At 37.5% G+C, this 13,784-nt stretch overlaps 1 protein-coding gene across 3 annotated transcripts in view; it reads right to left on the bottom strand.

The window, feature by feature from the left end:
* The window catches only part of MLLT3 (myeloid/lymphoid or mixed-lineage leukemia; translocated to, 3), a 259,223-nt gene that overhangs the window by 96,831 nt on the left and 148,608 nt on the right, over nucleotides 1-13,784 (bottom strand). For all 3 annotated transcript variants that reach the window (XM_006764936.2, XM_015564734.1, XM_015564733.1), the window contains 2 exons: nucleotides 13,528-13,610; nucleotides 7,423-7,566 (listed from right to left, as the gene is read on the bottom strand). In XM_006764936.2, the coding sequence (XP_006764999.1) occupies nucleotides 7,423-7,566; nucleotides 13,528-13,610 (227 nt within the window). The remainder of the gene's footprint in view (nucleotides 1-7,422; nucleotides 7,567-13,527; nucleotides 13,611-13,784) is intronic.

The following is a 13,784-nucleotide window of genomic DNA, read 5'->3' on the forward strand; positions in this document are numbered from 1 at the left end:
AATTAAAAATGAGATATCATTTTCACTCATCAGATTGGGAGAAATTTTTTCATAGGATCACTGTGTGGAGAAGTAAGTATTCTCTCACATTGTTGTTGCAAGTGCGGAGTAGTACAACTTTTTTGGCAGGCAATTTGTAAATGTCCATCAAAATTTAAATTCCACTTTGCCTTGGAGTCATGATTTTACTCCTAGGAATGTATCCTACGGATACACTCATCCATGTACACAAAAGGTTATACAATATAGCTTCTTTGGTGGCCTGAAGGAAGACTCAACACACTGTCTATTATTTTGTATTGTGTGTGCATTTACCTATTCAAAAACATTTAAGTTTTGGGGGAAGAAAATGTGATCTGTTCCATTTATAAATTAGAAGTGTTAAAAAACTCCCTTATAAAAGGAAATAGTAAACCATACAGAAGATGCATTCCAGAACCCTGCAATAAAATGCTATGTTCTGATGGCTTGACACAGTGGTATTAGTGAAAGCTCCTTATCATAAGATGCCTTCGGCCCTTTAATAACCAAAGTGCCTTGTTGGGGGACCACTGTGGACTTGAATTCCTCTTTACAATAAGCAGAGTTTCAGAAAAATTCCAGTGTATTCCTTGCAAAAACACATTACATATAAATGCAACTGTCACTCTGAAAAACAGGACTGCATTATGCTGCAGACTTAACACACACTGTAAGCACACTCCCATGTCTCCTGCAGCAAATCGTGCCAAATGGGCGTCTGCGATGTCCTATTGAAACAGGTGGTGTCTGAGCGGCATTGGATTTCTGCCTATAGAAACCCTAGTTTTAACAACTGCTGTGGTTAGTTTTAATTTTCAGTCCTCAAAATTAACTGCTTGCCAGTGATTCAGAAATAGACTGAACAACATGTTTAGACTTTGCCTTGTTTAATTGAGGGGAAAAAAGAAAGAAAAAAAAGTGGGTGGGGGGGTGGGGGGGAGGCACCAACACCCGACCACTATTCCATAAAGAAAAACAGAAGCAAAGCAGACCACTTGATTTTTAGGGCAAGAAAAATGGAGAAGCTGTAAAATAAACTCAGTTCCCCCAAGATGCTTGCCCCCTTTGTGCCATATTTTTTTATTTTTTTATTTGTTTTTTATTGATTTCAGAGAGGAAGGGAGAGGGAGTGAGAGAGATAGAAACCTCCATGATGAGAATCATTAATTGGCTGCACGCCCCCTACTGGGGATCAAGCCCGCAACCGCCCTTGATGGGAATAGAACCTGGGACCCTTCAGTCCCCAGTCTGACACTCTATCCACTGAGCCAAACCCACTAGGGCGCCCATTTGTACTTCGTTCATAGAAACACAACCTTGCTGAACATACTACTTCTTCTAATGGCTTTAAGAAGCCTTAAATTTGTTAGAAATTTAGAATTAAGAAAGACACCACAGGCGCAGGTGTGTGTGTGCGTGCGTGTGTGTGTGCGCGCACGCATGTAAAATTTTTTTTAAGAGGTAGAAACATCGCTTTGTGCTCCACCTATTCATGCATGCATTAGTTGGTTCTTGTATGTGGCCTGACCTTGGATTGAACACTCTAAGCAACTGAGCACCATGGCCTAGTCTTTAAGCCTAAAATAGATCCACCGATGTGCTGGTCACACTAACTGGTGGTAACCATGTTTTCCTGTGAATATATCTACAGTAGCTTACACTAAAGAATGAACCTTTTTCACTGTGCCTTTACTTTGTGATATGAAAGTGCTTAAAGACCGGGTGATTGTCTAACCCGGTCATCAAAGGAAAAGGAACCAAGGAACAGGGTATCTACTACGTGTCACACGCCATGTTGCACATTCCCAACAAGGAGAAGACTACCCCGTCCATTTCACAGATGGTACATTTCTTCACCTAGAAATCGATAAAAAATAATTTTTTACTCATCTGCTGATTTCAAAACTTTCCCAATTTTATCACACTCCCTGCCAACGGGAAACCCAGAGAGGTGAAGTCAGTATAATGGCAAGTTTTAGTTAGATGACATACACTTATCTATATCTTTACTTTGCCAACACCCACCCCTCCCCACAAAAGAAACTCATCCTCTTACAATCAAATGTAACAGTTGTCAAACCCTTCTGCAGTTTTTCAGTAGGACTGAGTTTCAGTTACTAAGAAGATAGGTGGTTGGGGGCGGGGGGTCTATTGTGACCATAAAACCTTTTTGAAAAATCCTGATATCCTGAGGAATATATTTGAAATTCACTCAAAAAGCATTCTCAGTTCATCTTCTAAAAAACAAATAGAAATCTCTCAGTGGAATTGAGAGGTTCTCCACTTGATCCTTTTGGTTAAAATTCTAGAACAGATTATATCAAATCTTGCCCTCAAAAGTGTATGGCTCACTGTCCTCTACCCCTCCTATTAACCAAAAAATAAGTTCTCAAAATAAAGGCAGTCTCCCCCCGGAAGGTCTCAGGTTGTTCTTTTCCGTTTCCTGACCCCTACTTTCTGTCTTTTTTCTTGCTCAAGGCTTGATAGGAGCTCAGTCCTAAACGAAAGCTATACCTTCCCTGGCAAGCTCCAATAAGGTCTCTCATTTAGAGAAACTACCCTTCAGGGTTTTGTAAGAGAAATCATTCTGCATTTCAATATCCTCAGAAAATAGTGCTTAAATTCAAATGTGCCCTTCCCACAGACCTTTTTTCTTTTGAAGCAATGATATCCTTAATATTAGGGAGTTAACAGAAGAAAACAGGATATATTTCTTCCATGGAAGAAGGACACCAAGATTTCTCTCTGAGACGTTTTAGAAAAAGTTGCAACATTTTTAAAAAATTCAGTGAAGAGAAGGGAATGTTATTGACCACCCCACCCCACCCCCAAAAAAAGTTGTCATTTACCTACAGGTTTATAGATTATGAACTAGAAAAAAATCTGCAATTTTTCAAGATTCTTCTGACAAAAAAGTTCTTTGGAATCATTTTTTTCTAAGAGCTGAAAATTTTTTCTAAGAGGATTCCAGCTCTATAAACAACCTTTCTGATCTCTTGAAAAGCCAACATTTAATAGTGCTATGTATTTTTGGTTTATAAGAAAAAAGTTCAAGAGAAAAAGCCATAACCAAAAGAGTAAGTCTATTGTATTCGTGCCTCGAGCTGTACATAATAATTTCACAAAATACATAAGAAAGGATTAATATTTTTCATTAAAGGTAGAATATATACATATCTGTGCATAGATTCAATGGTTAGGTATGAGAAACACAGCCCGTCCCTCCACTTTCTCACCCCAAACCCAGTGCGGAAAAAGGCTTATCTGAAGAGACACAGCCATGGAGCAAGATTTCTAATAGGTACCAAAATCAAAGGCTGAAAAAGCAAAAATAAACAAGTAGAATTACATCAAACTAAAAAGCTTCTGTACAGCAAAGGAAAACCATCAACAAAATAAAAAGGCAAACTATGAAATGAGAGAAAATATTTGCAAGTCAAATAACTGATAAGAGTTTAATATCCAAGATATATAAAGAATTCATGTAACTCAAGAGCAAAAAAGCCCACAACCCAATCTGATTTTAAAATGGACAGAGGAACTAAATAGACATTTTTTGAAAGAAGACATACAGATGGCCTACAGGTAGAGCAACGTTACTAATTATCAGAGAAAGGCAAATCAAAGCCACAATAAGATATCACCTCACACCTGTTAGAATGGCTATTATCAAAAAGATAGTAAGGGGTCCTGAGGATGTGGAGAAAAGGGAATCCTTGGATATTGTCAGTGGGGTTGCATATTGGTGCAGACACTATGGAAAACAGCTTTCCTCAAAAAATTAAAATAGAGCTACAATATGACCCAGCAATCCCACTTCTGGGTATATATCCAAAGGAAATAAAAGCAGGACATCAAAGAAATATGTGCCTCTGTGTTCACTACAGTATTGTTTACCCAAGATATGGAAATAACTTACATGTCCATCAACAGATGAATAGATAATGATGTGTGTGGGAACGTGGTGAGTCAATGTAAATAATTAAATATTATTCAGCCATGAGAGAAAGGACATCCAGCTATTTGGGACAACATAGATATCACTTATATTTGGAATTTTTTAAAAAAAGCTGAACTCATAGAAACAGAGACTAGAACCAGGGGACAGAGGAAACGGGGAGGGGAGTTCAGCTTTAGATGATTAAGTTCTGGGAATCTAATGTCCTGCATGGAGATTATGACTTATACTTCTGAATTACATACTTGGACTTTGCTAAGAGAGTATATCTTAAATATTCTCGCCCCCAAAAAAGAAACAGAAATTATGTGACATGATGGAGGTGTTAGTTAATGCTATGGTGGTAATTATTTTGTAATATATAAATGTATCAAATCAACACACTGTATACTTAAACTTACACAATGTTATACGTCAATTGTCCTATATAATAAAGAGCTAATATGCTAATTAGACTGGACAGCGAATGACCTTCCAGAACGATTAGTGGGTGGGGGTGGGGGCTGTGGGGCCGCGAGGCAGCTGGGGCTGCAAGAGCCTACTCTTGCATGAATTTTGCGCATCGGGCCTCTAGTATCTTAATAAATCTGAAACATATTTCTAATAGAATCAAAATGGTTCAGTGACACAATTATAGGCTTTATTAATACTAAGACAATGATAACTATTTAAATATCCAATAAAAATAATACAAGTTAGCCAAAAATCTAGGTAAGACAAAAAATGTTTGTCTCACATTTCCCTAAAAGACTAAATAAAAAGAATCTATGGAATTACTTTCATGTCAAATGAATTTTTAAATGTTAATTTTACCATAAAATTCACTGGAATCAGTCCCCTAAAGAATTTGTCAAATAACTGGTGTGCTTGAATATTTCACATTTCCACTTATTATGTTATAGTTGTCAAGACATAATCTAAGTCTAATGGGCTTCAAACAGCACTTAAAGAAACACAAAGAAGGAAAGTTGGAAGCCAAGGAAGATAATTCTGAGATAAAGGCTGAGTAGAGTAAAAGACAGAAATCTACTAGAGACCTTATCAGGAGGCAGTGCTACACTCCGCTGCATTATCAATGACCTGTAACCTCTTTTCCAGCTCACAAGCAAGCCTTGAGTACTCTGGGACTAAGTGGTTGTTTTAAAAAGTTCTTGTGTCATATTTACTTTTTCCTACGACCCTTATCAGAAGCCTGATGTACTCAAGCTACATAATTCACATGCTCCAATTACCTACCTAACAGCATACCCAAGAGGAATAATCAGAAGCATAAAATGCCACCCTCATAAAAAGAAAAATGAGAACTAGGATTTAAAATGAACCAGTTCATGCCCTGGCTGGTTTGGTTCAGTGCATAGCGCATTGGACTGGGGACTGGAGGGTCCCGGGTTTGATTCCAGTCAAGGGCACATGCTCGGGTTGTGGGCTCGATCCCCAGTGGGGGGGTGGGGGGTGCAGGAGGCAGCTGATCGTGATACTCTCTCATCATTGATGTTTCTATCTCTCTCCCTCTCCCTTCCTCTCTGAAATCAATAAAAATATATTAAAAAAAATAAAATGAACCAGTTCATTTTTAAGGGCATAGACATAGATAAATGGCATCAACACTGTGCTCTTGGTAACTATAAAAAGAACATATAATAGAGTTGATTTTTTTATTTAAAAAAGGGCACCATTTCATTAATAAATATATAAGTCCTTAACTTAAAATGAGTTATCTCCTATCTAAGTAATAACTAAGGCCAACCTTGCTTAGCTTCTGAGATTAAATGAGACTGGGCATGTACATGAGGGGTCAAAATATATAGTGACAGAAGAAGATATGACTTTGGGTGGTGGGTATACAATATACAGATGATATATCGTAGAATTACACACTAGAAACCTATACAATCTTATTAACCAATGTCACCCCAATAAATTTAATTTTAAAAAAATTAAATGAATTGTATTACCAAAGGCCATTACTTCATGGAGCTATTTCCACATAAAATACTGTAAGTGGTGATTCATTTCCAAAGCTACTGACATAGTACAGTGCTGACTGAATTTTGGTAAAAGTACTTGCAATGCCTCAAATGCTTATTAGTAGTTCAAGTGAAAGTATAGGAGCTTGGCAAAACAGAACTCCAAAAAGTGGATGTCAGGGATTCCATATAATCCAACACGCTCACACAACTATAATGATGGGTGATTTTTTCTTAAGAGAGGGTCTACAGCTTGCCTGAAGCTCTCGAAGTGGTTGTCCATAACCTCAAAAAGGGGAGGAACTTCTGTGTTATATAAAACCCATCTCTTTCCCACAAAGCCCTCAGGTAGATGATACCAGTGAAATGAGGCATCTCGAGGAGTTATGGTCTACACATGTTCACATACAACGGTAATTTCATAGTGCAAAACTATCAAAAACCTTCTGGAAAAACAAAGTGGATGAAATCCTAGACCAGTGGTTCTCAACCTTCCTAATGCCATGACCGTTTAATACAGTTCCTCATGTTATGGTGACCCCCAATTTCATTGTTACAAATTGAACATAATTAAAGCATAGTGATTAATCACAAAAACAATATGTAATTATATATATATGTTTTCCAATGGTCTTAGGCGACCCCTGTGAAAGGGTCGTTTGACCCCCAAAGGGGTTGCAACCACAGTTGAGAACCGCAGTCCTAGGGTAAAGAACACATTTCAACATTTTACGGGATCTGAACTGCCAACATAAGATGACAGGGGAAGTTCATCTGAACTAGAGGCTGGTGATCCCAATGGTACCCATTGTAAAGTACATTTTGACCAGTCAATAGTGTTTGTCTGTCTGCTGACTTACCTGCAAGCAAATATGTCATAATGTTTATATTTGTAAGAAGTCACTTAAAATTTTTTTCTTGTCCTAGACAAATCACATGGACAAAAATTTACCACACTTTTGTTACTATTATCTTTAAAAGGAAAATCCATCTTTTATGTATATATAATTCAAGCAAATAATAATGTGTATTTAAATATTAAGCCAAACATGTAATACAAATGAGTATACCTTTTTTATTAATTTTGATCATGAATTTTTGGACAATAACTCCCTTTTACTAGTATATCATTTTTAATGTGAATTTCAACTTTACCCAAAAGTTTCTATAAAGTAATATAATGAAATTCAGATACTGTTCTTTCCTTAATTGAGGACAGTTTATTGGTTTCGACTTTTTCTTTCAATAAATTTGAATTGCACAGACTATAAGGCTATTCTAATCAACAATGCAAATTCATATTCATACCTACTTAAAATGTTATTGTTTGCTTACCTTTTATTTCAAACCATGAGTCTACAGCTAAGCCATATGTCACTTCATCTCTTTTACCTCTCTCAAAACATGATTATACTTCTTAACACACTAGCAACTATTTTTTTACTGGAAAGCTTTTCACAAGACAATGCCACTCACCCCTCCTGCCTTCAGCAACTTTCTTCTAAAGTCTTCCGTGGGGTTGTTGAAAGTTAGCTTTTCACAGCGGAGGTGATTCACTGGTGGATGGCCTTCAAGATGCAGGAATAGGTCATAATCAAAGCGAACTTTCTTGGGTTCTTCCTAGAGGTTGGAAAAAATTAAGAAAGAAAAGAAAAGAGTTAGACATAAATAGAAATTTAGAAAGCAAAGATTAAGATGTCTCGTAAGAAACAGAAAAGATGTCTAACAGCTATAATGTCAAAGAAATACGGGAGGAAAAATTACCATGAAATTATCAACAAAGCAAAAGAGAAATATCAAATAAATTAGTTTCTTATGTTAGGGGAAAACCAAAAAGAATAAACTCATCATCTTTCCTACAGGCTTTCAAGTGGGATGACACCACCAACACAGCCTAGAAAAACTAAGACACCCCTGAAGCCAATCTACCTTCCTATTCCCAATCTACCTTTCCACTCCCACCATCACCCCCACCATTGTCTCTCCCAAACATTTCTTGAATAAGCCCTCTAAATCTACCGTGTGGACCCTGAGAAAGCAGATACTTACTAAGAAGGGCTCCAGATGGCTAACTGGGCTCAAATTTTAAAAAACAACCTAGTAGCCATTTCTACACAGGGGCCTCTCACACAACTGCACTTCAAGAAGAAGCCTGCACTGAACTGCCTGCCTGCGCCCTGTTTCTGCCCCTGAGCCAGCCCTTATAAAGGAGTGCCTGGAATCCTATTTCAACCAATAGGACTGAGGCTTTCCCCATCCTTTTGAAGCTGCACAGCTATAGTCCCATCAACATCTTTCCTGACCAATCAGAGCAGCTCTATTCTGACCCAGCAGGTAAGTGCCTTTTGGGTCAATTGAATGGCAAGGATTCGGGGTCCTCATTTGCATGAAGATAGATCAATCAAGGACCAGGAACTGGGACTTCTGTCTACGTAAGCCAGGTCCCTATGACTATGGGAGTGTATCTTCCCTTTCCACCAAAGATTGAAGCCTGTGTTTCCCTGGCTGAGCTAAACACCGAAGATGTCTCATGGGAGCAAAGTGGAGGAGACCAGCACAGGCCAGAGCAGACTGCTACAGAAAGGAGCAGACCAGAGCAGTGCGAGGCAGACCAGCAGGGAGTGGAGCAGAGCTGTCCAGGGTGGGGATGGTCCCGGCCCCCCCAGGGCTGCCTCACAGTCATGCTGTTTTCCCAGCTGTGCTGTATCACTATCCAGCTGTTTTGCACTGAATACAGTTTCCTGCTTCACTACACCACAAACTGGGGATTCCTGTTGATATTGAATTGGTGCCAGTGACCAAGTGTTGCCACTGTCAACCTCTAGTACTCACTGCCCGAACTACTACAAACTCCTTTCTCTAGTAGGTCTTCGTGCTTTAGGATTATTTTCAATTTCTCATTCATTCGGCCTCAAAATTATTGACAGGGTGGGGCTAAAGTAGGTTGAAAGATGTTCATAAATTTCTATGGTCAACTATAAACCTACTTTTTGCCACACCCTACATATTAAACAAAAACTTATCCATTTTTACTACTTGATTAAAATGTCAACAGCTTCCAATTGCCACTAGGACAAAAATTTAACCTCACATGGATGTCATATAAGAGCTTTCATAATCTGGGTCTTGGGTCCATTTTCCTGAATGAGAAGAACAAAACAGCATCATATCCAAGGGAACACAATAATGAGAATTTCATGATACTCAAGTTCTACTCCTGAGCCATTAGTTTAGTTGGCTAAACATTTAAACCTCTCTACGCACTGATCCTTTAGCTTCCATGGGGAAATAAAGACTGTGGATAATAATAACAGTAACTAATATAAACTTTAACATTTATTTCATGTGGACCAGTGGTGAGTTGTTTTAAAGATTAAGAAATTAAAGCACTTAGAATTTGTTATATTACTTTATATAAAAATCCCTGTGCATTACAGATATTAACCATCCCATGAAATGTTACAATTTTTTTTGTTTGCTATCAGCTTTGCCTTTTCTGTTTTCTGTTTTTTAATAATAGCTTTATTGAGAATAATTCACAAACCATAAAATACACCCTTCTAAAGTGTACAATTTAGTGGCATTTTGTATATAGAGTTATGAAACTATCACCACCATCTAATTTCAGAACATTCTCTCACTCCAGAAATACACTTAAAACACATTAGTAGTCATTTCCCATTCGCCCAGGTACCACTAATCTACTTCCGTTTTTATGGAGTTGTCTATTTTGGACATTCCATGAACATATATAAAATATACACACAATATATAATTTTTGTGACTGATTTCTTGCAGTTAGCATGATGTTTTCAGAGCTCCTCTATTTTGTAATGTGTAATATGCACTTAGTTCCTTTTATGGCTAAATAATATTCAGTTGAACGGTACACCAGCTTTTTTTATCCACTTCTTGGTGGATAGACACGTGGGCTGTTGCCACTTTTTGACTGCTATGAAAAAATGCCGTCATGAGCATTTGTGTGCAAGTCTTTATGTGAACCTGTGTTTCCATTTCTTTTGAGTATACACCCAGAAGTGAAATTTCTGGGTCACTCTATTACTTGGTAACTCTATGGTTAACATCTCCAGGAACTGCCTTACTGTTTTCCAGAATGGCTGCAACCTTTTTAAAATCTCACCAGCAACGTATCAGGTGTTGGTGGTATTTTCATACATTAAAAAGTTACATAGTCAAACAAAGCAATGTTTCTCTTTACCAACCAGAGTTTGTTATATTACTAACACGTGATGAGACAAAGTGATTCAAACCCAGTTCTTTTGACTCAAAAGTCTGGGTACTTGAAACTGTCAGGATGTACCTACAAATTCAATGTTTCCACCTCCTCACCCAAACTTCCCCAAATCATAGTCTCCACTCATTTGCTCACTACCCCTTCACTTCTCCTATCAATCTGCATGAAACCTGCTCGCGTTTTTAACTGGGATGCCATTCTTTCCTGACTACAAGCTCACACTTAGTATCATTCCTTCTCAGCCTTCCTTGCATTTCCCTTCTTTCTTCATTGACCCATACATCGCCTTTAACTTTTGCAAAGTTCCCCAGGGGGATGACACCCACTCACAGGGAGTCGGTCCTGCCAACAGGACTGTGACCCCACCCCCATCTGTATCCCTAGTCCAGCCCTTACTTGGCCACACGCATGTGTTCCACAGTCTACACACATCTCTGCTAGGTTGTTGACCCGCAGAAACATCAAATCCATCCATTCTCTTAAACTGAAGCTGTATTCATCTGCCCTTTTTCCTATACTTTATTCCTAGGCAAACAAGAATCCTAACTGCTTGCCAAGATTAAAATACACAAAAAATCATCCCCTACCCTATTCTTCCTTCTCTCTCACTTATCACAGTCAAATTCTCTCCAACTTCTGTTTAGTATTCCTTCTCAGGAACTCTCAGCTCTATCCCCTTTACTCCGGTTACCATAACCAGTGCCTTAGTTTAGACTAGACCTTCACCATTCCTCACCTCATCACTTCCCTGTTTTTGAACTTAACCTATCCTACCTCCCCCAGTGACAAGAGAGTGGTCTTTCTAATACAAAAGTTAGATTACATCTTTTCATTGATATAAAAGCCTTTAATGAAGTATCATTTTCTACAGGATAAAATGCCACTTCCTTAGAATAACCACCATAGTCATTTAATACCTTCCCTGCATTTGTTTCCTTTGTTCTCTCACTACACCCTATCCTGCTGTAACTTTGCAGTTCCCCATTAATGTGCATCACCTCATTCACTCAGCCTTTCCCATATAGTGTTCCCCATGCCTAAAATGCCTTCCCTCCCAGGAGACCTCCCTCCCTTGCCCACCTAATGCAAACTCATTATTCAAGATGCAACTAAAGCATGGAATCCTCTGAAAAGTCTTCCTAACTCTCCAAATAAGACATTGCTCTTATAGCATTGCTTTATTAATGTAACTATCACATTGAATTATGATCAATGTTCATTTATCTGTTTTCCTCTAAATTGTAAAACAGTCCATACAACCTTTAAAAGGGGGTGGGGCTTTTCCCAGGGTTATAATTTGAAGTATAAAGCCTTTTGGAAAGACATATGGGCAATATCAATCAACATACTACATGCATATGATAGCCTGACCCAGTAATTCTCTTTAGAAGCTTTATTCCCTTGACTTCATTTAATCATTCTTAACTATTTGATACAGTCTCTCCATAGATAAAATTTACTAGTATGTCAATGTAGATAGAGATTAGCAGGCACATAATATATCATACTTTAATATTTTTCTGTGACTTGCCTTTAATTCACTTAGGAATATGCCTTTTCAAGTCCGTATTTTAAAATATCTGAGTTGTATTTCTCTTTTTTTTGGCAGTGGCTTTTATTTATTTTAATTTTGTTTTATTGCTTAAAGTATTACAAAGAGTATTACATATGTCTCCTGAGTTGTATTTCTTTGTAATGATATACTCACCTGCAGATCATTCCTATTTTTTTACTATTATAAACAATGCTACCACAAACACTGCTGAATATATATATTTGTTGAGTAAACTCTAAGGATGAATAAAATGATAACTATCCAAGCCGTGCAATATTTCAACGACTCAGTTTCCTTTCCTTAAAACTAGGAATATTACTTATGTCTCAGTAGTTCTTGTAAACCTACTAAATGATGCAATATATGTAAATGGCTCAGAGACTGCCAAGGACAAAGCAAGCATTCAAATACTTAATTACACAGAAATAGGTAACTGTCAAACATCCTCCCAAAATATAAATTAGAAACAAACAAATCAACAATAAATGGGGGTATGGGTTGCAGATCTGTAGGGAGGTAGTGTACCAGGAATGTAGTACATGAGGAGATGCGCTCAAAAAGAAACAAAAAATACGAAAAACAAAATTTATCCTGACATCCAGACATTCGTGTTTGTTAGAATAGTCTTATAATAGGTTAATTAAAAGTGAATTATCCCTTAATCTTTTAAGAGATTTTTGCTGGGCCTTCGACCCATTGAAAAAGCCAGTGGGACACTGTGGCAGTGGGAGGTACTGGGCATGAGAGAGTGGCTTCTCAGTGGTTCTCCTACTTCACTGTGCATGAGAATCACCCAAAAGCTTAGCAGATATGCAGACTCCTAGGCCCTAGTCCAGAGATTCTGCTTCAGATTTGGGATACAGCCTGAGAATCTCACTTCTAGCCTGCTCTTCTTGGGTGATGTGGATGTTGCTGTACAAGGACCACACTTTATGGAGCACTGGCTTGGCGAACATGACAGCCTACTAGCTCGGTCCCTTTAAAAAAGGGGGTGGGGAGGTGGGGGTGAATTATATCACTTTTGGGCAAGTTCTAGAAACTATGATTACTTTGGAATAAATGGAGGGAACAGTGTCCTTAAACATAACATAGCATTTACTAAGTGCTTACATATATTTGAATTATTATTCTAAACACTCAGCTTTACGGTATCTAAAGGACCTACAGTATTTACAGGATCTAGCCACCTTCTGGGGTAGATACTCTTATTCTATCTCCATTTTATAAATATGAAAAGTGATCCCACAGAGGTTGAGAAATTTGTCCAATATTTTATAGTCTGTATGTTTTGCCACATTTGTTAAGTGTTGGAAGCTTTTAAATCCAGCAGAATCCATAATATCTCAAGTTGATATAATTCTATATGCATATCATGTGTGTGTGTAGCAGCTAAAGATGACATATTATTCTTTGTAAGCCTAAAAATTCTAGAAATATGAAAATGAGGAAAGGTGTATTTCACTGAAAAACCATAATTACTCATTTCTTTTTTAAAAACATATTTATCTTCTTTTTCAATAGAAATCACTCTCCTCTTAAAAAGAACATTTAATAATTTCATATAATCTGACTTCATATAATTGAAATTATCTTTTTCTAGCTACTTCCTCTGTAATTAAGGGGAACAATAGCTAAAATTCATAGAGGACAAATTTAACTTTATTTTAAAATCATCTAGAGATAGAAGAGCTTATGAATCAAAACTATTTTAAATATCATTTGGTTAATGGAGGATCTTCTAATGAAAAATTAATGGGTAAGGATTACATACCTTGTTTTTAAAATAAACCTCAATTGGCAAAATGAAACCAGCATACCCAGATTCTTCTACTTTGTAAGGTGGATCTTTGCACACTGAAACATTAAAAAGAGAAAACAGGTGAGATGAGAATAATAGACCAAGAGACAGTTTCCTTTCCTTTACGAAAAAAACCCATTCTACCATCTAGATCAGTGATGGCGAACCTTTTGAGCTCGGCGTGTCAGCATTTTGAAAAACCCTAACTTAACTCTGGTGCCGTGTCACAT

Source organism: Myotis davidii, unplaced genomic scaffold (genome assembly GCF_000327345.1).
Source record: "Myotis davidii unplaced genomic scaffold, ASM32734v1 scaffold197, whole genome shotgun sequence".
Taxonomy (NCBI): Eukaryota; Metazoa; Chordata; class Mammalia; order Chiroptera; family Vespertilionidae; genus Myotis; species Myotis davidii.